This window comes from Camelus ferus, chromosome 5, assembly GCF_009834535.1.
Source record: "Camelus ferus isolate YT-003-E chromosome 5, BCGSAC_Cfer_1.0, whole genome shotgun sequence".
Lineage (NCBI taxonomy): Eukaryota > Metazoa > Chordata > Mammalia > Artiodactyla > Camelidae > Camelus > Camelus ferus.
In genome coordinates this window covers 95273805-95296102 of record NC_045700.1, presented here as the reverse complement: position 1 = coordinate 95296102, position 22298 = coordinate 95273805, and the positions used below count along the sequence as shown (strand labels likewise).

Below are 22298 nucleotides of genomic sequence, written 5' to 3'. Positions count from 1 at the left end.
GAACATTTGTTACTACCCCTGAAACAGGCCCTGGGCGCAGCACAAGCACCTGGCCATTCCGCTGGGGTTCTGTGCAAAGTTCAGCCGCGCAGAGTTGCTGACCGCATCTAAGTGTAAATGCAAATAACCGGGGTTAAAATGAGGGGTCTCCCTGGCCTGGTGATGGACCCTCGCATCACACCATGGGACACAGAGACACCAAGTGCACCCTGAGGGGCACAAGCCGCAGGGCCAGGAGCACCAACGCAGGGGTGAAGGCAAAGCCACCTCTTCAACCTGAATCCCATCAGGGCTTTAGAGCTAATGGAAATGCGGGGCTGGGGTGGGGTAGAGGGGTGTCATAAATTAAATGACACCACAAGGAAACAATTGGCAGAGAAGAGGTAACACTGCACAAGACCAGCGACCTCACCTCTGAAGAGCGTCACCGTGCTAGAGCAAAGGGGGGGGGGTCCACATTCAAAGAAGCTAAAAGGACAAAAAGAATAATAATAATAATAAACATACAATGTGTTCATCTTAACCAGATCTTGGTTTTTAAAAAAACTACATTTTGGGGACAATTAGAACACAGCCTGGGTTTCAGACGCTCTCAGGGAAAGATAATTCTGTTCAGTACAACAATAGTATCTTTTTTATTTTTTTCAGCTGCATGAACTATTTAGATAGAATTATTTAGAGGTCAAGTATTAAGATGTTTCTAACATACTGTGAAATTGTTCATAAAAGTGTATCACTACAGATGAAGCAAATACAAGAAGATACTAGAACCACTGAAACTCGGTGAAAGGTACACGAGTGTTAGTCATTCTGTTCTTTCTGCTCTTCCATATTTTTCACAATAAAAATGTCTAAACAATAAAAATGAAATGAGGGAACCCAAGCCGAACAGAGGGACAGTGTCGTGTTCCAGGAAACCTGGCAGCGGCAGAAAGAACGGGACTTCTGACAGCCTGCCTTACAGTGCGAGCGGGGCAAGACAGAATTCACGTTTTGAAAAAGAAAGAAATTCCTCGTTGAATTCTTCAGTACACCTGAAACGGCAAGTCCTCCTGACAGCGTCGCGGGCCGGCCGGGAAGGCTCGTCCACCAGGCACGACGGCACTGGATCGGGAATCACAATCAATCTGAGAAGTTAAGGGGCCCCAACAGGTGCCGGCAAGCCCTGAATTCCAGAAGTTCAGTGACTGCAGGAAAGAGGACATCTGCGGTGACAGGGACCTAGGGTGCGTGCAGTGACAGGACTCAGGAAGCAGGGTCTGCGGAGAGGGAAAGGAGGGCCGGGGTCACTTGGGCACCCAGGGACAGCCAGCCTAAAGGACTCTGCTCAAGGCCACCAGCTGGCACGAGGCGTCCGACTCACTCTGCAGAGCCCCCCTGAGGATCACAGCTTCTGTCATTTTCAGACTTGTAGACAAAGATCTAGAAAGTGCTAACACGTCCAAAGAACTATCTCAATTCATTTTAAATTCATCGCACCATCTCAGAATGAGCGCCCACTCACCCCGCCGTAAACTAAAATGACCGGTGACAAACCAGCCACTTCACCGACACCGTCTCATTTACCGTCAAGGCAGGAATCTCCGCCGGCTCAGACAACACAGCACGGCGAGCGGGTCTGGGGAGCAAGGGGCGGCGCGTCCCCCGGGCGCCCCTCGCCCGAGCCTTCACCAGCGCCCACCCGTCTCCTGCAGCCCAGGGCTGCCCCGCCGCCCCCCGACAGGAGCCTGCCAAGGCCTGAGAAAAGCTCCCGCAGAAATGAACGAACGATCTCAAGATGTGGCTGAACGGCGATGTGCGCGGCCTCGGAGAAGAGAGGTTCCGGAGGCAAGAAGCCACCCGGCTCCAGCCCAGGCAGCCCGCGCGCGGCCGCCCCAGCCCGCGCGGACCTAGAGCAGGCGCCGAGCTGACCCGCCTGCAGCAGCAGCGCCACGGGTCACCCTTCAGACGGCGCTGGCCCAATCAACGGCGGAGCAGAAGGCTCGCAAACTCACCCCTCAGAAAAGCGGAAACCGGTGAAGGGAAGACCTGAGCACAGAAGCCGTGCTGGGGGGGCGTGGCTCAGCGGCAGAGCACGCGCTTAGCGTGCACGAGGTCCTGGGCGCAATCCCAGCGCCTCTGTGATTAATTAATAAATCAGCTAATAACCCTGATCACCCCCCACACGCTGAGATGTGCTTGTCATTCCAGCTGCGCTTACACCATTTTTAAAAACCAGATAGACATGTGGCAACTTCAGCCTGGAAAAGCTTTATCTTTCCCTGAAGTCAAGATTTACACTATATTTTCCCTTAAGCGTCACTCAAGAATTGCAATCGTTCTGAAGGACTTAGTCAGACATCACAGAAGACTACAGCTACAATCTCGGATTATCCCACTGAAATTGCAAACACACATCTAACCGCACGGTGTCCCAGGGCAGGGACATGCCCATACGTAACACTGCAGCCGCACGTGTAAAAGGGTGTGCTCAGGGACAACGTCCCCCGGCACCACGAGCAAGCACCTGAAAACCCTTACGTGGTGCATCTTCTTAGTAGAACACAGCAGAGCAGGCTAGAGAACTGAAAGATAATTTCTCTAACTATCCACATCACTTGGAAAATTCCAGTAGCAAGATAAATAAAGCATTTTGATTTCGACACAAAAACATTACACATAGAAAGGCCTATAAAAGTTCACTTAAAGCTGAGTTAATCGTCTTTATCATAAAACTTAGCAAATTAAAGCAAACAGAACATCAAGTCATTTTTGCTCTTCAGTACAAAAAAATTCTGATGAACATTACAGTGCTTAGAATAACAAAAAACAACTATGACCACACTGAGACGTACATGTTTCGTATCAAAGTGGTGAGGAATTTAAACTAAAGAATATATTTTTCTTACCTATTTCTGAAGCTGTAGTTTCCTGATCTGGTTCATTACTTAATCCAGACACTATGGAGTCTAAAATTTTAGTTGCAATATTATCCTCCTTTTTTCCTGACATAAAATAGTTAACAACAGGTTAAATATTGCCGAAGTTTTTGCATTTGGTTGCTTTGGTTGGGATTAACCAGGGTTGATACCAGCGTCATCAACTAACTGTTCTGTCAATTCAACAGTCAATTCTCAGCCTCCACGGGACCCCTTCTCAAAAGACAAGACCCCTCCCTCTTCTGTTGGCGCTTGGAACACCTGTACCCCAAACTCTCCTCCCACATGTTGGCTTCTGTCTCCTTTGCCAGAGCCTCCTCCTGTCCGGCCCTCAAATCCTGGGCTCCATGCTCCCCCAGATTAATTACTGTATGAAAGTCGTATGCTGAGAACTCCCAATTTTTTCATTTTTAACTTCAGTCTCCCCAACTCTCTCCCTGAACTCCAGGCCCACAAACCAGCCTGTTGTCCCAACACCTCTACTTGATTGTTTCACAGGCATCTTGAAATTAGTGCATCTACAACAGAATTCCTGGCACTGCCACCCAATCAACAACCTCCTGAAGCCATCCGCACTTCAATAAATGACACCACAGAAGCATCAGATCCTGCCCCAAAACTAATCCTACTTTTGATTCCTCCCCTCTCTAACTGGTGCCAGCCAATCCATCAGCACACCTGTCATCCCTTCCAAAAAAACATCCTACCCCCAATCGTCTCACCAGTGACACCTGGGTCCCAGCCGTCAGGGCCTCTCAACTGATGCCACACCAGCCACCTAACCGCTCTCTGGCCTCCATCCCTGCCCCTCCAGTTTTAACTTCACTTACTCCAGGGACTTCACTTACTGCAAAAGATGCCCGGCAGACGGGGCACCGCAAGTCCAGCTGCCCCCTCCTGTAACCCCCTCTCCTCTCCCTCCCCCCTCCCTGCTCCAGCCTCACCACCGGGCTTCCCGTCACTTGAACAGGCAAGCCTGTCCCCAGCACAGGGCCTCTGGCTGCTCCTGCACACCCGCAGGTCACGTGCTCCTTGATCCCAGTCAACTCTGTCCAGACATCCCCTCCCTGCCTGCAACCCACCCACCACTTCTCTTGGCTTCATTTTCTTTCAAAAGCCTCATCGCTAACTAACGTGTCGGCCAGGTGCTCCCTCTAGACCACCTCTCCGTGGGGCGGGGGCTCCACAAACATGTGCAGGACAAAGGGAAGAAAGTTCAGATGGGCCATGTCGGACTTAAGTCTGCACACGGCTGGGGACAGCAGCCCTGCAGCTGGGACCACAGGGCCCCTGCTCCCCTAGAGCCCGAGAGCCTGGGCCCCGCATCCGGGAGGGCCGCGTCTTGGCCGCCCCGCCCCACAGCTCCATCCATGCAGGGATCAAACGGAAGCAAAGGACCTGGCAGCTCAAGGGCCCAACCCTCGTGTAACACTCACTCGCGGCCCCCAGCGGGGCTGCTCAGTCTTACCGAGCTGCTTTGCCGCGCGTTCCTTCTTAGCTTTACTGGAGGAAGAGTCAAGCTCTTTTTCAGGGGAGAGACTATTTTCACTGGTTCTAGAGTCCCTTCTTCCTGACATGAAATTGCACAATGAAAATACGCATTAAACTTAATCTGTAACGCTGCATAGCATCAAACACGTGAAATTAAAATCACTCACTGACTCGAAGTGCTTTAGTTCTGCTACAGCACACTAGTTAAGAATGAGCACAAATTACCATATTCTCGTGTAGAATGTTTTGTGGATCCCACAGAGATTCTAGAAGGGCTTTAAGAGTCTAAGCACGTCTAACAAACGTGGCACCCCCCTCTCTGGTGAACACAGGCTTATCTCTGTGGTGGGAACACAAAGGCCTGCATCTCTCACACCTCCCGGGCACTGGACATGTCCCCAGATGCCACCCACTGAAGCAGGGCAGCGTGACAGGGTGGGGGACCCGGGGTGAGGTCAGTGCTCAATGAGCAGCAGGGGAGAAAAGAGTTCACCAGTTTGTTGACAGCTCAGTAAATCTTAATGTCACAAATCTAGCAATCTGCAATAATCAGAGCTCTTCAAGACTGTACAAAAGGAATGCTACAGCACAGGCTCACCAGTAACTCAGACGCGAACATCCCGAGTTATTAGAAAACAAAAGCAGATGATACAACTGTTGGCTTAGAAAAAAAAAATCAGCAGAACTATTATGGTTTAAGATTCAAAATAATGCTAGATTTAAGGTACAGCTACAAAAATCAATACAGCTTCTACATTCCAACAATAATCACTAAAAATAAATGAGTGGAAGAAAGACACCATTTCCAAAAAACAAAACAAACACCTGAGCAACCCTTGACTGAGAGACACTCCCCAGCACCAGCACACACGTCCTCCCGGGAGAGGAGGGGACCCCTGTGTAACCTGAAAGTAGGGGAACCCGACTTCCCAGAACAACAAACGCCTAAGTTTAACCCAAGTCCAAGCGCACCCCAGTAAGTCTGTTTGCTCTGTGGGAGGTGGGATTCGTGGGCTCATGAAGTGACTGTAAAATATATATGGAAGAGTAAGCAAAAAAAATGGCTTAGAAGTTTTTTTGAAAAGAAAAATGACAGAGAACAAGCAGTAAAACAGGAACAGTGAAATAAAGACAAAAACAAACAAACCAGACTCCAGACTCCAAAAGGCACGGGGGGGGGTCACAGGGCAGGAGGGAAGGGAGCCACCAGCAGCTGACTTGGGGGGGATGGTGGGCTATCCTGAAACCATGAATAAACTCAGAGCCTCGTTTTACACCATGAATTAAAATGAGAGATAACCAAAAAGATTAAATATAAAAACGCTTGAGAAAACACAAATCTTCATCTCTCAAATCTCTGGACAAACTGCCAAAAATATATATATATGTAAAAGACTGGCACCTTACAGTCCATAAAAATTAAACACCTAGGCAAGCCAGAAACCAAATACAGTAAGAAAAAAACGGAAAAAATATAAGAAACAAACACTTATTTTAAAGTTGGCAGATGCCCTTAATGTAGAGGGACCTAGTGCAGTTTAAGGACTCAGACTCCTAGTGTTTTCCATCTGTCAAAATCAGCAAGCCTTTAAAACAAATCCCGGGAGAGGGTGTGGGGGACAGGGGACAGGTGGTGGTGCTCTGCAGCTAACCCCTGAACACGGCTGTGCCCTTTGTGCCAGTAACTACACTTCTGGGGACCTATTCCAAGAGATCGCCCAAAAGAGAGAGTTTCTGGCACAAAAAATGTTCATTACAGCATTTATTGTTGTCAAAGCGTGGAACTTAACCATCTAGGTTAAACTTTCAAATGAAGAATTCCAACTACTTCTTTAACAGGTACAATTTAGGAGAAGGAAAATTTTTCAGAACCCCCTACTGCCCATTCACAGCAACTCCCTGCTCCCACGGAGAGCCTCCAGCTGTCCTGCCCCGCGGTGGGCCGACACCCTTTCCCCACTTACTGATCTGTAAGCATGAGGGGCCAGCCCTGGGCGAGCCCCAGGCCAGGCCCGTTTGAATTCAGATTCCCAGTGATAACTTGTGCTGCATCTTAAATAAACACCATCCGTCTAAGAGCCTGACGCTCCTGATGGGCCCACCCTGCAGCAGCGTTGAATTTAGCTACCCAGTCAGAAGAAAGTCAGTGAAACACGGACAGCTGATAAATGCTGCTGGAAAGTCAGAATTCAGTCACATCTTTTAGGTTGTAACACAGATCTAAAAGAGGGGCTACTCTGGCCCTGGTGTTGTGAGCACACACACGTGTGCAGGCGTGTGCACATGTGTGTGAGCCACACATCGTCATTTTCACACAGCCTTCGTTCACTCCTTCCCACGGCAAATCTGTTTCGGAGCCACAGAAGCTTTTTCCTACCAGATATTGTGATTAAGGCAAAGAATCTAATATCTACACTTTCAGCTACTTATATGATAGATTTTCCAGTACCTTCCACTGAATTTTTGGATCGCCGTTTTGATGTCTTTGTTGTCACTGACCTGGATGCTCTAGTGGAAACCTCAGTCTTAAAGAAAAGAGAATGAAAAAAAATCAATTGATGCACCACAAGCAATACCATGAGCAGATTTATTATCCAAGCTCTGCTATAGGAAGAATAAGCAGGAAACACATTCACATCCACCTTCAAACGGGGTGACTGTTACCAACCTGGTGCAGCTAAGCACTCAAGACCTGAGAGCGAATTAGAAGAAATCTAAAGCCTCTTTCTTTCTAAATTTAGATTTCCGCTTTTCTGTACAGCCCAGCAAAGGCCAGCAACCCACCGGCCATACCTTGAGAATCGCTGTTCTCTCGGACACGTTTGTAAGGACTCAACAAGGTCCACTGCAAGGGCCTTAATTACTTACGTGCGTTTGCAAACAGCTCCGAGAGTGAAAACGCACACAATGTGCTTAAACAGCGCAAAAATCAGAGAAAACAGCAGGCCCCGCCCCCCACCAGGGCGCAGCTGCCACCCCGACACCTCGCAGCAGCCACGAGGGTCCCCAAACAGCCGCCAGCCTCCGCTCCACTCCTTGCCCGTCTTCGCTTTCTGAAATGCAAGCCGGATGAAGCTGGGGTGAGTCTAACCTCCCCAGCAGGGCCCAGCCACAGAAGACACCCTGAGGGTCCCACCCAGGCCAGGCAGAGCTTGCAGGGGTCGCTCCAGCTGGCCCTCCCTTCCCGGCCTGCCTGGTGACTTAATCCCCTCCCAGACTCATCCTAAGTGCCACCTGCACCCTCCATCTCTACACCACGCAGACTTGTCAGATAAAGGCACAAGGAGACCAGGGAACCACCACAGAAACAGAGGATAAACACACCCGTCTATTTCATAGGCAGTAACCCATTTAAATCATCACTTTCACGGCACAACAGAGACGGACCCACGCACGCGCTCCTCCCTGTCTCCGTGGACACCAGTTACTATCCCAGCTACTTCTCTTAAAATTATAAAGTTTACCTCTGGTTCAACTTTGGAGTCTTTAAAAGATCCATCTGACAACTTTTTAGACATCTCTCCTGCACTTGATGACTATAAGGAAGAAAAAAAAAATTTTTTTTCAAACTCTAGAATTACTCAAGTCTGAAAACACATCAAGCCACGTTCTCTGACAGTGACCAACAAGAGGACAACACCCCCTGCAGGAGCACATCCCACTCCAGCCCCAACCCCTGTGGTTGCTACGCTGCCTGGACCCCAAAGGCCCTTCCAAGGCCGCATCCCCTCAGGGCAGACTAGGGGGTCAAGGGCGGCAGAGGCGGGGCCTCGCAGGAAACCCTGGGGAGAGTGTTTCCCAGGCACACGGGACGCCTACGCCAGGCCAGGCCAGACTCCTCCGACCCATTCCGGTGACACGCAGGGAGCCTGGAAATGAGGGAAGGCGGGAAAAGAACCCTCCGACACCCAGAGAAAACGCCCTGCCCCCAGCTTCTGAGCGTGGGGCAACTTCTGGATGGAGTGGTTCCTCATGAGCAAAGGCTTCAGACGCTGCATCAGGAAAGCGCTCTCAAAACAAGCCAAGCGGAAAGTGTGAACACGTTAAGTCAGCCCGTTAGAAAGCCTCACACCTTAACTCAGACACCTCTCGATGCAAGGAGCAGAAGAGCTACAAGCACTGAGCTCCTCCTCCGTGAGGACTGAAAAGCAGAGGCACCTGCTCCACAGTCCAGCGACTCAGTGTCCTCATGACTTAACCATGAAGGTACCGGGCTGGGTCAGCATCACTACTCGGAACCCCGGCATCCCCCAGGAACGCCCTGGAGCGGGCCCACTCACCTCCTGGGGCCGCACACCTGCCACGCAAGGCCACAGAACGAGCGGGCTGCCTGGGCAGCAGGGAAGGGCCCAGGCCTGGCCCCTCACCGTCTGGCCGCCTCACGGGGGCAGACCGTGAACCTTTCCAGACCTCGGCGTCCTCCTTTCCAGCAGCTAGAGACCAGCAGATTTCTGTGACCTTCCCAGGACACTTTACAGTTACATGATGTCCCACGAGACCGGGTGTCTGTAGTGCCAGCCCTGACAAGAGACTTATCCTATCTATGCGAGTCCAAAATAACCTGCACATTTAGAAAACGCTGTCGGAAACCAAAAGGATTTCTTGGACAATCCTAAACTTACTTGAAAATTTAATTAAACAAAATTCAGTTAACTGAGGTCTTATTGTACTTTTCTGCTAAGGCCTCAGAGACTTCAAAAGCAGCCCCAATCCTTAATAAACACAGCCAGGCCCAGGCCCTGAGAGCCACCCCCACCGGGGCTGCCTGTTAACACCGCTCCCCGTCCTCAGAAACACACCCGAGACACGTGCGCGGCACAGGCAGGAAATGCGGGAGCGCTCACGGGACCCGGCAGAAGCTGCTATCTCTCTCTGGGTTTCTGCCAGGAATCCAAGACTGTCATAGCTTTAAATTGGTGACAAAGAAATTCAGTTCCCTGATCACACAACGAGGACCAAAGTCATTTTCCGGCACAACACAAGCTCTTCCTCGTTACAGGCCAGGTTTTCAAACAGGACTCACCTTTTTCTCTGGTTTCTCACGCTCGTGGCTCTTCTCCCTGTCGGGGTCCCGGGCGTGCTCCCCATTTCTCACCCTCCGCTGGTCCCGGTCCCGGTCCCTGTCCCGGTCCCTGCCCTTGTCTCGCTCACGCTCTCTCTCCCGGTCTTTCCACCGCTCTTTCTCCCTTCCTGCCTCATTCTTCCGCTCCCTCTCCCGGTCCGCGTCCTTGTCCCGGTCTCTGTTGCCTCTGTCCCGGTCCCTGTCCCTCTCCGGCCTGGCCCGGGTCTTGGCTCTCTCTCTCTCCCCTTCGCGAATCTTGTCTCTCTCGGGTTCCCTCTGTCGCTCCCGGTCACTCTCCCTGGCCTTCTCCTTGTCCCGGTCCCTCTCTCTCGGCTTGCTCTCTCCTCCCACTTCCTCCTTCTGTTTTCCCTCTCTGCTGGTACTTCTCTCGTTGACTTCAGAATTTCTTCTATCCTGGGGGGAAAGAAAGCCAAATAATAATATCACTAATAAACATCTACCTGAACCGCAAAAAGCCTCGTTATTTCATTTTCGGACGCGTGTAACTTGCATTCACCTCTTTGTCTTTACGGACTCTGGGCTCTTCTTCCCTTGCGTTCTTATTATCCAATTCTTGAGGTTTCGATGTGAGGGAGGGCCTTCGTTTCGTGTCCCCCTTCTCTCTGGCTAACACTCTCTTCACCGCATCGTCACTGGAGAGCTTGTCCCAACGTGAGAAAATAAAATGCAAGATGATGATGAAATTGGTACAGTTAACAAATACGAGTGTCAATAATCAAAGACAGCTCATTAAATGGGTTCATTGTCTATCGATGAAATTCAAAGGATAAAACGTTAAAAGGAAATGTTGTCACAGCATCTCCTGTAACTGCCCCCTCTGCACTCCAGTCATTAGCAGCAGAGTCCACCCAAGTTTCACGCAGCCTGCTTCGATCTCCCTCAAGTTGTCAAGTGTGGCTATGTGTTGTTAAAGGACACCAAAGCTGACCCACACAACCCTACAAATGCCTGACATTTTGCACAGGGTCACAGAGGCCCAGCACTGAAAAAGCCTCATGGAATGATCTCACTCAGGTCCCATCACAAGCAGAAGTCCCTTCTGCAGCCTCCCTGACTGCCATCCGGGCCTCCGAACACCTCTGGTCAGGAATCTCCCTTGTCCACTCAGTCACTCATCCTGTGAGCACGCGCCGAGTGACCGCTACACGCCAGGCACCAGACTGCGGGCCAAGGACACGCCGCACACCGGGCAAGACGCCCAAATACAACCATCAAAAGCCAGTGTGCTGTCATGAAGGGGCTCCAGGAAGAGCAGCCAGTCCCACAGGGCTGCAGAGGTGGCAGCTCGACCCATGAGTTTGGAAGCAGGACTGGGAGGGAGCGCTCGCGGTGCGGGTGCACGTGGGAGATGAGGGAAAAGGACCAGAGGAGGGGACAGAGGAGGGGCCGGAGGAGGGGCCGGAGGAGGGGAAAGAGGAGGGGCCGGAGGAGAGGACCAGAGGAGAGGACCAGAGGAGGGGACAGAGGAGAGGACAGAGGAGAGGACCAGAGGAGGGGCCGGAGGAGGGGCCGGAGGAGGGGAAAGAGGAGGGGCCGGAGGAGAGGACCAGAGGAGGGGACAGAGGAGAGGACCAGAGGAGAGGACCAGAGGAGGGGACAGAGGAGAGGACCAGAGGAGAGGACCAGAGGAGAGGACAGAGGAGAGGACCAGAGGAGAGGACAGAGGAGAGGACCAGAGGAGGGGCCGGAGGAGGGGCCGGAGGAGGGGCCAGAGGAGGGGCCAGAGGAGAGAGCACAGGAGGCAGCAGCCGGCCTCCAGGGGCCTCGTGAGCCGCTACAGGCCTGGGGGCAAAGGAATCTGCAGGAAGACAAGTCAGATTAGCTTTTTAGAAAGATGAGCAACGGGAAGGACCCGGGGGTGGGGGCTGGGGACAGAGGCCAGCACAGTGGCAAAATCAGCTTCAGCGTAACCAAAGCTTGGACCCAGCCCAAGGCGAGGTGCTCTCGAGGCCTCCTGGGAGCCAGTCCGACTCCACTCCCCACCTCCCACGGCTGCCATGCGAGTTGAAACCCACGTTTGCCATTTTGGTAACATCGAAGGTGAGCCCCCAGCCCACCACTGGTCAGGGCCATAGGGCTGTATGCCTTGATAAATGTCCAGCTCTGCTCCCCTAGGGTGCTGCTCCCAGCCCACAGAGAAAGCAGGCTCTGGGACAACCCTCTCCAATGGCCCTGGCTGGGCTGTGAGGCCAGAGAAGCCAAGATTCTAGCCCACGGTGAGCGTCTTGGGAAGCAATAAAACCGGTCCCCGCACAAGTGAAACTGGATTTCTTTGGAGGCGGCCCAGCTCTGCAAACAAGCAGCTGGGGAGGGAGGAATGGGGGGGGAGGGAGGAGGGAGGGGAGGAGGGAGGGAAGCGACCCCGAGGCTGGAAAGGCAGGCAGAAAAGAGGGACATCCCAGAAGCCCAAAGATGAAGAAAAGCAGCTCCTCCGGCCACCCGGGCCCTGCTGGAGGCCTGCCCTGAAAGGAGGCCCAAAAGGAGAAGGAACAAGGGCTTGGAAGGCCGGGCACGCGGCCTCCAGCCTCCCAGACCAGGCAAGGCGCCATGGGGCCCCTGCTTTATACTCACAGTCTGCAGATCTTGTGCATAACGACCCTCAGCTGCTTCACTTTACGGTTTTAAACTACGAGGCTCCAGAAGAGGTGGGAGCCGACTCCAAGCCCAGGGTTAGAACCCCGTCCTTAAACCCCTCCCGCCACGTTAGGGGGCCCGCCCTCCCGGTCTGGCGGTCCTCCCCCTGCAGCCGGCAGTTCCCAGCCCCGGGCGGGCGGGGGCGCTACCTTGCCGAGACAGCACTTCCCGATTCTCTGCAGCAGCTCGTTGGTTCTTTCAGGCTCGTGCCCCGCCACAATCCGAGCTGGCTTTGCCGACAGTGGCTCTCCAGAGACCATTACCACCACGTCTATGGCCTTCTGAAGGAAGCTAATTTTTGCATCTTTATCCTGAAAGATTTCCATTTAAAACACAAATACTAAAATACTTGCAAAAGAGTTTGCGTTATCCTCAGTATGTTCAACAGGCACAGTTCCTGTCTAGATAAACAGCTATTTTTAGATGTAGGACAAATTTAGAAATACTGACTCTTTTTAAAACAACTTAGAAAAAAAAGTTCAATAAGGCTTTTAATTTTAGGTGCTGGGCTAGCATTAACCTTTGAAACGTTAGTTCCATTCCTCCAGGATGAGATTAGCATGATATGCAGTTGCTGCAAATGAGAACAGGAAATGAGGGAGGGGCACAGAGATTCCAGGGGTAACCAGCCTGGTGTTCCAGCCACACACCAGCCGACCTGCGCTGCCACCCGCGCTGCCACAGAGCACAGCTCACAAAACCCCGCCCCCGAGGGGAGGACGCTTACACCTACCTTAACGTTATCGGACTTCATCTCCGCATCCGTGTAGAGGCCCTTCATGAAACCGGTCGTCCTAATCACCTTCAAGAGACAAAGCAACACCGTGGTCAGCACCCCACGGGACAGCTTGCTCACCACCGCCCCACACGAAGGGCTGTCAGCCTCTGTCCACACCCAGGATGCCACTCACTCACTCAACGAACAACTGAGTGTCTATACCGCATGCGAGGCATCGTCCCGTGCAAAGCCCCGCCTAGTCCTCACAGAAGGCAGTCCGGCAGTGAGGACAGGTCAACGCTATGGCCCCGACAGGCGCTGAGGGAGCACAGGATCACCCCTAACCCAAGTGCAGGAGGGGCCTGGGGGTGTCAGGGAGCACTTCCCGGGAGAAACCGTACCTAAACTGAGACCAGAAGCTCACAGGAGAGGGGGAATCAGGGGGGCAGGTTTCGAGGAAGCACATGCCAACAAAAGAATCAGTCCCCACAAGGTCTGGGGCCAAGACGGTCCTTGTCAAGGGACCAGAACAAGTCTGGACAAGAGCCTGAGACCAGAGAGTCAGTAGGGCCCAACCCAGATGGCCTTCGAAGCCATTCAGGAGTAAGGACTTAGCCTAAGGACCACGAGGAGGCCCCGAGAGGTCCGAAAGCAGGAGCGGCGGCTTACAGGGGCACTCAGGGCAGTGCAGGGCATGCATCTGGGGAGGAGGGGCTTCTCAGCCTGGGCTTCTCCCCACCTCGGTGCTGCTCACTTCCTGGGACTGGGGGGTGCTCTGGCTGCATCACTTCTGTCCTCCCCCGATCTCTCCCTCTCCTCCATCAACCTGGATCTTCCAATACCCCTCGGTCCAGCTTTTGGGGTGATGTTCTCTGCTCCTCGCCACCCCTAGACACGGCCAGGGCCCTGGGTTCTCTCGGACCAGAGGCTTTCAAAATGTGGTAGGTCACTATAAACTCCATGTAATCGGTAGCAATAAGCTTTTTTTTTTCATGAAACAGAAAAGAAAATATTACACTGCACTGTATGCAGTAAGGCTGACTATTCCTATATGTGTGTCCTGGGTCAGATGTAAAGAGTATTTGTTACCATAAGATGCATTAAAAGAAAAAAAGAAAAGACAGTATCGCCCTTATATTGGGCTTCTCCTCTGAGACCAAGATACGGCTAGCTATCAATTAAGCTAGATTTCATTCCTCAACAAACTACTTAACAGCTGTGGTATTATTTTTTCTGATAAAACAGGAGGAATATTAACAGTATCCTTCATTTAACATTCCTGAAACTTTTTCATTTTGCTCCTTTTAACATTTTTCCAGTGTGCTGGCAGTTAAAGCTGTGAGCAATAATTTTAAGCAACAAGAGACATTAATTTCACAGAATCAATTCTTCAATTTATGAAAGAGGCCGAGTTGGTTTAGCAGTAGCTAAAATACTAACACGGCGATCTGAGCACACTACTCAGGCAGCAGAGAATGTTCACAAGCGGATCTTCACAGATTACCTGGAAGTGCTCTCCAATACGGCAGTCACCCTAACACCTTTACCAGGTGCGCGGCAATTACTGCGCTGATCTTTACACAGGTAGAATAATTAATTTTGACATTAGATTAGGAAAAACCTGTGGGGGGAAGAGCAGAACAGTGGATCCTGGTTGAGAACCCAAACTCCTTCTCCATAACCTGGCTGCCTGGCCAACCAAATCATTCCTGCCTGAATGTTCCTCTTCCTTCTGACCCTTCAGGAGGTGGGAACAGCAGCCACCATGAGCTCAAGGCCACACCAAGACCCACAGGATGAGGTATGCCCCTCCCGCCTCCTTCCTGGCTCTCCCTTTCAGTGAGGAGACAAGACTCACACAGGGAATAAAAGTATGAGGCTGGGGCAGCAATCATGGTAGTCGGCCACTCACCTCCTAGCTAAGTGACTTGATCCTCCTGGGAGGATGCTACCTGCCTGCTGCACAGGGCCGAGGCGCTGCAGCTCAAGGCCCAGCTCCCAGCAGGCTCTCCACACAGCAGTCTCTTCCCCAAACACTGCCCAGGGAGGTGTAGGTGCTGCACTGGCCTAGGAGGAGGAGGCCAGTCAAGACAGCCCTTGGGATGTGGGCGGGATTCTAGAGATCTGTAAGCACCACCAGGGTTTTTAACACAGAGAGACACACGTTACAAGCTGAGATGGCAAAAAAAACGAGTAAAGCAAAGTTTGTGAGGGAGAGTAAGACGCCGAACCTGTTGGAAAGAGTGAGAAGTGAAATTTAAGGACCAACATGGGGCGAGAGTAGGAGCCCCAAACACCTGCAAGTTCAAACTGATTCCTAATTCCCACAGAGCATGGCTGAGCTCCCAAGGTCAACATCGCACTCAGGCACACCATGGAAATGGCTGCTGCCACCCTGAGTTACAGGAGCCTTGGCAAAGTCCGCTCAACAATGAATGTTTGCTGTGCACCCTCTGTGGACGTGCCCAGTGCGGCTCACCTAGGATATGCCAACAAACAAGTGATGCTCTGCATCACTCAGGAACTCACCATCCCGTGGGGGAAAGTTACCACCAATCTCAAGGCAGGCTCTGCTGTTCATCAGCAAACACTAACCTGCTTTTTTATAGTTTTTTTCTTTTTCAGGTCCCTGTACAAACACCTTCAATAAATTCACCCCCAAGTATATTAAGCATCCAATATGTGGTGACCACTATGAGGAACAAGTGGCAGGAAATTTGGCGGGTGGTGGGGTGGTATTAAAAAAGAATAATTTCATTCTTCCAGGATTTCCTAGCACTCTTCATCTGCAAGACACTGCAGGGGGGAAAAAATCACAGAAACAGCTCTGCCAAGCAGAATAGAAGATCTCTAAGAGATAAATGGGTAGGCTGGAAAGAAATAAGAATGTTCCCTAAGGGACTGGGCGACTCCCTGGGAGAAACAGCCCATGCATATGGTGAGAAGGTGAGCGCAGGAGTGTGAGCAGTGGCACCGCAGAATCTGGCCGGGTCATCGGTCCCGCCAGGCCAAGCTCCTAGGGCAGGGGCCGCGCTCAGCCACGCTAGGTCAGACCCTGACGCCAGACCTGATCTTGACTGCCGACCCCCGACCCCCGACCCCCACCGGGGCCCTCGACTCCCACAGCGACACTGACCCCCGACCCGGACCTGGACCCGCACTACAGCCGGCACCCGGACTGTCGCCCACAACCTTATCGCGACCCACACCCGAACCCCGCCCGGCACCCCGACCCCACATGGGCCCTAATCCCTGGCCCGCACCCCAACGCCACATGGGCCCTGACCCCTGGGCCCGCACCCCGACCGAGGCCCTCACCTCAGCCCGCACCCGGACCGCACACCAGGACCCTGGCCCACACCCTGGTCCCGATCCGTACTCGGCCGGGGCCCGCGACCCGCACCCGGACCCCTGCCCCGGCCCGGCGCCCACCTCCGTGATGATGTCGTGCAGGTAGCGGAACGGGGGCTTGTTCAGCAGCTTCTCCGTCAGCGGCGGCTTCCGAATCACCTTCCCCAGAGCCTCCTGAGTCCGCTTCACCACCGCCGCGTTCATGGCGGCGCCGCCCGAGCCCGGCCGGCCCCCGAGCCTAAGCCCCGCTCCCCGGCCGCCGCCGGCCTCGCCGCCGCCGCCCGCTCCGGCCTCGACGCGCCGCTCGCGTTTCCATCCCACAGTGCACCGGAGTGCGCCAAGGCGCGTGCGCGGGGCCGCGGCCCCCGGTCGCCAGGGCGGCGCGGCCTTAGCAACGGACGCGCCGCGGCGCCCGCCCCCTGCCCGGCTGCGCGCGCACACGGGCGCGTCTGTGGCGGCGCTGCCTCCGCCTCCCCGCGGAAGGACGGCGCCCGGTTCCTTCCCCTCGCTGCAGCCGCGGGAGAAGGATGTGCGCCCGCGCTGGAGGACGGCGCCCGAGGGCTGGCTCGCAGCAGCGCAGCTTCCCAGATTCTTGCCGCCTGGCTCACAGATGTCAAGGGACCGAACTAAGTTTTTTCGAAAGACGCGGACTAGAAACCTATCCTGTGTGTAACTTAATATGGCTTCTTGGGCGAGTAACGCCTTTTCTCTAATACTCTGTTTCGGTTCCTGTAAAACAGGGATAATACGTGTCAGCCGCCCTAACTCCCAGGGCGATGAGGACCAAGTGATGCGCCGGGGCTGTGTAACCAGGACGACGCCGCGCCCTTGTGCAGCCAGGCGTCTGTGGTTCTGTCCCACAGGCCTTCCAGCCGCCAGGCACAGGCTCACTGCAGATCCTTCTGGCAATGTTGAAGCTTTAGTTCTTCTAATGGGTACCTTTATAACTTTTATGTACATTCATTTTTATCGTTTTCAATGCTCTTATTCTTTGTGTGTTTTTTCCCATGATGTATCTAGATGTGAAGGGTTTTTAACTTAAGACTTGTATTTCATTATTATTGACATACAGTAAAATTCAGCCATTTTAAGTGCACAGCCTGATGCATTTTGGTGATAATATACAATTATGTTACCACCACCACCACAGTTAAGATACAGAACAGTTCTTGTACCCTAAAACATTTTTCCTGTTCATTTGCAATTCAGCTCCTCCCCCACCCCAGCCCCAGGCAACTACTGATATGCCTTCTGTCTTTATAATCATGCCTTTTCTAGAGTTTCATGTAAGTGGAATCATACAGTGCATCGTCTTTTGTGTGTAATTCTTTCTCTTGTAATGTTTAGAGATTCCTCCATGTGTCCTCCCTTTTTGGAGCTGAGTAGTATTCTCTAGTACAATTTTGTTGTCTGTTCACCAGTTGATGGACATTGGACCTGCTTTTGGGTTTTTTTTTTTTTATTATTTATGAATAACACTACTAAGACCATTCACATACAAGTCTCTGGATGAACGTAAGTTTTCATTTCCCTTGGATAAATACCTAGGGATAGGATTGCTGCTTGTATGATAAGAATATACGTAACTTTACAGGATACTACCATACTGTTTTTAAAGTGTCTGCACCATTTTTCATTCCCACCAACAGTATATGAGATTCCCAGTGGCTCCATATCCCTGCCAACACCTGAGATGTCAGTCTTTTTAATTTTAGTCATTCTAGTAGGTATGTATTGATATCTTATTATGGTTTGAATTTGCATTTCTCTGTTGATTACTGATGTTGAATATTTTTCTTGAGCATTTGTACTTTTTGGACATTCATATATATTTGGTGAAGATAGCCCATAAGGTATCATTCAGGCATTTATTGAATCACTGCTATGTGCTGAGAACCATCTGGGCTCTGGGGATTTCATGCAGGACTACGTACCTTCTAGAAGGCAACCTCCCCAGCATCCACTGCTGTTCAGTGCTCCTGGGACCATCACTCTCTCTGCTGCTAACTGCATCTGGGACCATGTGAGCATTGGGTACCTAGCCAGAGGCCAGGTGAACAGCCAGGGCCACCTCCTTTCAGCAGTGTCAACCTCACTTCTTTCTGCACTCTGCCGTGCAGGTGGGCTGGCTGTGAGAGACTTTACTGAGAGGCTGGGAGAAGTCTGGAGGTGACAATCAATGAGGGAAGGAATCTGACAACACTCCCTGTATAGACCTATTCCATGGTCCTTGGGGAAGAAAGCCCCCAGAAACTTGTACCCTAAGAGAGATCCCCTCCTGCGTGGGCCTCAGTTAGTAACCCTGCTTCTGAGCATCCAGGTCCACCCCTCAGCCAGCGCACTTCCATCTTCTGACCACTGACTTATCAAATCTTCCTTTCTGGAAATCCCACTCTCTACCCATGGGAGCGTTCGTCTTCCCATCCATCCCCTTTTTCTCCCAGAATCTGGGTTCTCCTGTCCAGATTCACAACTCAGGACCTTGGCAGGACAGCCCACTGTGGCCTTCGGCACTTTGGTCCCTTGGAACAGTCCAGGGTGATGGTGGACACTGTGAAACAGGCTCCTTCCAGGGCTCCCAGGCTCCTGTTACTCTCCTGGTCGCCCCTACACTTATCTTTATCACCCACATATCCTGCTTCCCAAAAATAAACATTAATTCTTAAACAGTTCATCAAACCCCATAAAGAAGATTTAAATAGTTTCCCAGCTGCCTTGTTGTTTCTGAGCATCCCCACCCACGTTGAAAGTAATACTTCACATTTGCAATGGCGAGCGATGTTAACTCCTTTCCTTCCCCTTCCGCCCACCACCCGACCCCACCTCAGGCCCCTCAAAAGTCTTTTAAAAAGGGGGCCATAGTGAGACTGTGTACTTCTTCATGGTGGGCCCTTCGTGCATGAAGTTTGACCCAAAGCTCTGAGGTGATTAAGCCCTTAGACAAGGAGGCACCAGCTCCCTGCCCTCCAGGTGTTAGGGAGAGAGGGAAGGGGACTTTACTGGCATAAGGTGGCCAAGAAGGCCCCTCAGGGGCTGCACTGATGCCGAGGCTGCTGTGGTGTCCAAGAGCTGGAGTGTCCCACCGAGACCTCTTCCTCCAAGTGTTCACGTGGCCAACCGGGGGCCCAGCAGCTCCCAATAGGAACACCCTGTTCTGAGCTTTGAACACAGGCTGGGGTTGACCTGAGCAGGGGTGGAGGAGGAACTCGGGGAGGTCACTGCCCCTGGCCTCTGACCCCAAGGACCCTGCCTTCTCAACAGACACTCCCCAGTTTCCTGCCCAGAAAGGTCACACCAAGCGGAATCCTCCTCTGGGCCCAGCGCAGCCAGAGTAGCTGTGGCCAGTGACTGGGTTGTCCGTGAGTGGTGGCGGATGTAGGCATGGCTGTAAAGAGCCCTCTGGCCCTGAGGTTCCAGCAAGGACCCAGCCAGTGCCACACGAGGGAGAATCCTGGCTCCAGTTTCTCCCGCAACCTGGGGAGAGCAGGGGGCCTTCTAGACTGAAGAGGCCCAGTGGAGGCCTGAGGGGACCGCAGGGCCATGAGAGAGGGTCTGAGATCTGGGAAGATAGGGGACAAGGAAGCAGAGTCGCCGGACCCCATTGAGGACCAGTCTGGGACATGAGTCCCTGCAGGTCACATCCATACCGCTGCCCCTAAGCAAATCCACAGCCTCGACACGGAGGGTGGGTAGGCAGGCATTCTGGGGCCTGGGAGAGCAGAACCAGCAGATGCAGCTGAGGATTCCTGACTGCAAGACCTGGAACCAGGTCCTCAGGAGAAGGGGGGCAGGGGGCCCTGGGTAGGGTGGCGAAGAGGCCAGCCTGCAGCCTCTAGTTCTGGGGAGCTGGCTGCCGGAGGTGGGGAGTCTGTAGCCTGAATTCCCCCTAAGCTCCCCAGAGTCATGAAAGAATAAGAGGAAAAGGCAGAGAACACACAAAAAAGAGTCATTCACATAAAAAAAGATGATTGATTAAATAACTAGAGAAAAGCACAGAGAAGAAAGTATTGGAAACATAAAAGCCTGGCAGGAGATGCTTTTGAAATCAGCAGTTTCTGAATGAATGGATGATAGAACCGTGGCCATGACTCACCCCAGGAGAGAAAGTCCACAAAGCCAGGTGGCTTCCAGGCCCTACTCCCCTTGCCTGAGAGGCAAACATTCCTAGAGACAAAGGCGCAGAGAGGCTGCAGTGGCCCAGCCTGAGCTCACATCTGCGAGGAGCCCAGGATGTAGGTCAGCCTGAGGGAAGGACGGGGAGGCAAGTACTGGGGGATAGAGAAGTGGCCAGAGCCTGAGGACAGCCTCTGTCCCCAACAGCCCAGGCTCTCCAACAGGCCCGAAGGGCAGGCATCAATCTCTGGCCAGCCAAGCACCTTGCTATATGCCACAAGGTAATTGACATCGTTCTGCGAAACCTGAGGGTCCTGCCTAGAAGGCCTCGTCCCCTCCTCTCCATGCGAGCCTGGAGAAAAAGAAGACAAAGCCTTCTATCTTCTACATAAACTTGCTACGATTATTTCTGCCTCAGAACCCTTGCACTTGCTGGTCCCTTCAGCTGAATAACACTGGTCCCTCAGATCTCCATTTGGCGGCATCCTTGCCATCATTTGGGTCTCAGCTCACATGTGACAGCCTCAGAGATGTCAAAAGCAAATCACATCTGAATTCTCCAGTCTGTTATCTGTATCTTCTTCGAAGTACTTACCACTCTCTGGAAGTAATTTTTATTCATATTTGCCTTTTTGTTTTCTGTCTCCTCTCCCAACCCCGGTCACCCCCAGAAGGTGAATTCCATGAGCACAGGGGCCTGGTTGATTTGCTCGCCCCCAATTCCCTTGTACCATCAACATTGCCAGACGCTTACGACGCTCCATAGCTTCTTGCCGAATGCTGAATAGATTGTGCTCTTATAAAAATCGCTCTTTCCTAAGGGCTCTTAATAATATGGTTTGCTTCTACCACAGGTTTAAATTTAAAAACTCAAACTATAACGTTCTGTAGAAAATATGGCCCATGGATGTTACACGTCTACTTATGCAGGTGCGTCTGAGTGTGTGAGTGAGCCCAGCAGCTTCAAGCTTTCAGAGATGCCCTTGGAGTCAGGATGAGGAGGCTTTTCTTCTGCTTATTTTTCCCCCTAGTTTTAAATTGAAGGAGAGCTGATCTACCACATTGTGCTAGTTTCTGGTGTACAGCATGGTGGTGCAGATACACACATACACACATATTCTTTTCACATCTTTCTCATTGTAGGGTGCTACAAGCCCTTGAACACAGCTCCCTGTGCTGTACAGTAGGACGTGTTGTGTATCTATTCTGTACATAGTAGTTTGTATTTACCAATCCCAAATACTCACTTTATCCCTCCTTTCCCCCTTCCCACCCCGGGAACCATAAGTTTGTTTTCTGTGTCTGTGAGTCTCTTTCTGTTTTGTAAATAAGTTTGTGTCACTTTTTTAGATTCTGCATATAAGTGATACCATATATTTGTCTTTCTCTGTCTGACTTCACTTAGTGTGATAATCTCTAGGTCCATCCATGTTGCTGCAAATGACATTATTTCATTCCTTTTGCTGGCTGAGTAGTATCCCATTGTATATATATATACCACAACTTCTTTATCCAGTCATCTGTCAATGGACATTTAGGTTGCTTCCACGTCTTGGTTATTGTAAAATGTGCTGCAATAAACATTGGAGTGCGTTTATCTTTTCAAATTTAGATTTATCTCCAAATATATGCCCAGGGTGAGATTGCTGGGCCATATAGTAACTCTATTTTTCATTTTTTAAAGAACCTCTGTGCTGTTCTCCATAGTGGCTGCTCCCATTTACACTCCTGCCAACAGTGCAGGAAGGTCTCCTGTTTGTGTACGCCTCGTCGCAATTTAGATTTACTTCTCAATAAATAACAACGTGTCAATCAAAAACAAGTTAAAAGTTGTCAGAGGACACCCCCACTTAGGCAAAGCCACAATACCGGTGCCTGGCGGGTAGACGTCCTGCACGCCCCTGTGCACCCCATTCACGTATAACCGCCTCTATCAGGATCATGTACAAGTTTACTGGCGCTGCGGTGAGTTCCCCGAATCAGCAGCGAG

At 51.9% G+C, this 22298-nt stretch overlaps 1 protein-coding gene and 1 long non-coding RNA gene across 8 annotated transcripts in view; one reads left to right on the top strand and one right to left on the bottom strand.

Moving 5' to 3' along the window:
- Positions 1-16506, bottom strand: part of TRAF3IP1 (TRAF3 interacting protein 1) — a 59446-nt gene extending 42940 nt beyond the window's left edge. For 3 of the 7 annotated variants that reach the window (XM_032480666.1, XM_032480667.1, XM_032480668.1), the window contains exons 1-7: positions 16277-16504; positions 12860-12928; positions 12276-12437; positions 9989-10132; positions 9433-9885; positions 7874-7945; positions 6859-6934 (exon numbers count right to left, since the gene is read on the bottom strand). In XM_032480666.1, coding sequence (XP_032336557.1) covers positions 6859-6934; positions 7874-7945; positions 9433-9885; positions 9989-10132; positions 12276-12437; positions 12860-12928; positions 16277-16399 — 1099 coding nt within the window. In that variant the 5' untranslated portion in view covers positions 16400-16504. Of the gene's footprint in view, positions 1-2888; positions 2985-6858; positions 6935-7873; positions 7946-9432; positions 9886-9988; positions 10133-12275; positions 12438-12859; positions 12929-16276 lie in introns of all 7 variants that reach the window. The other 4 variants (XM_032480664.1, XM_032480665.1, XM_032480670.1 and 1 more) reach the window with 3 other exon arrangements.
- Positions 16507-16653: 147 nt separating this feature from the next.
- On the top strand, positions 16654-17291 carry LOC116663825. The gene is made up of 2 exons (XR_004320195.1): positions 16654-16860; positions 16936-17291. It is a non-coding gene; the product is annotated as an uncharacterized LOC116663825 (long non-coding RNA).
- The last annotated feature ends 5007 nt before the right edge of the window (positions 17292-22298 follow it).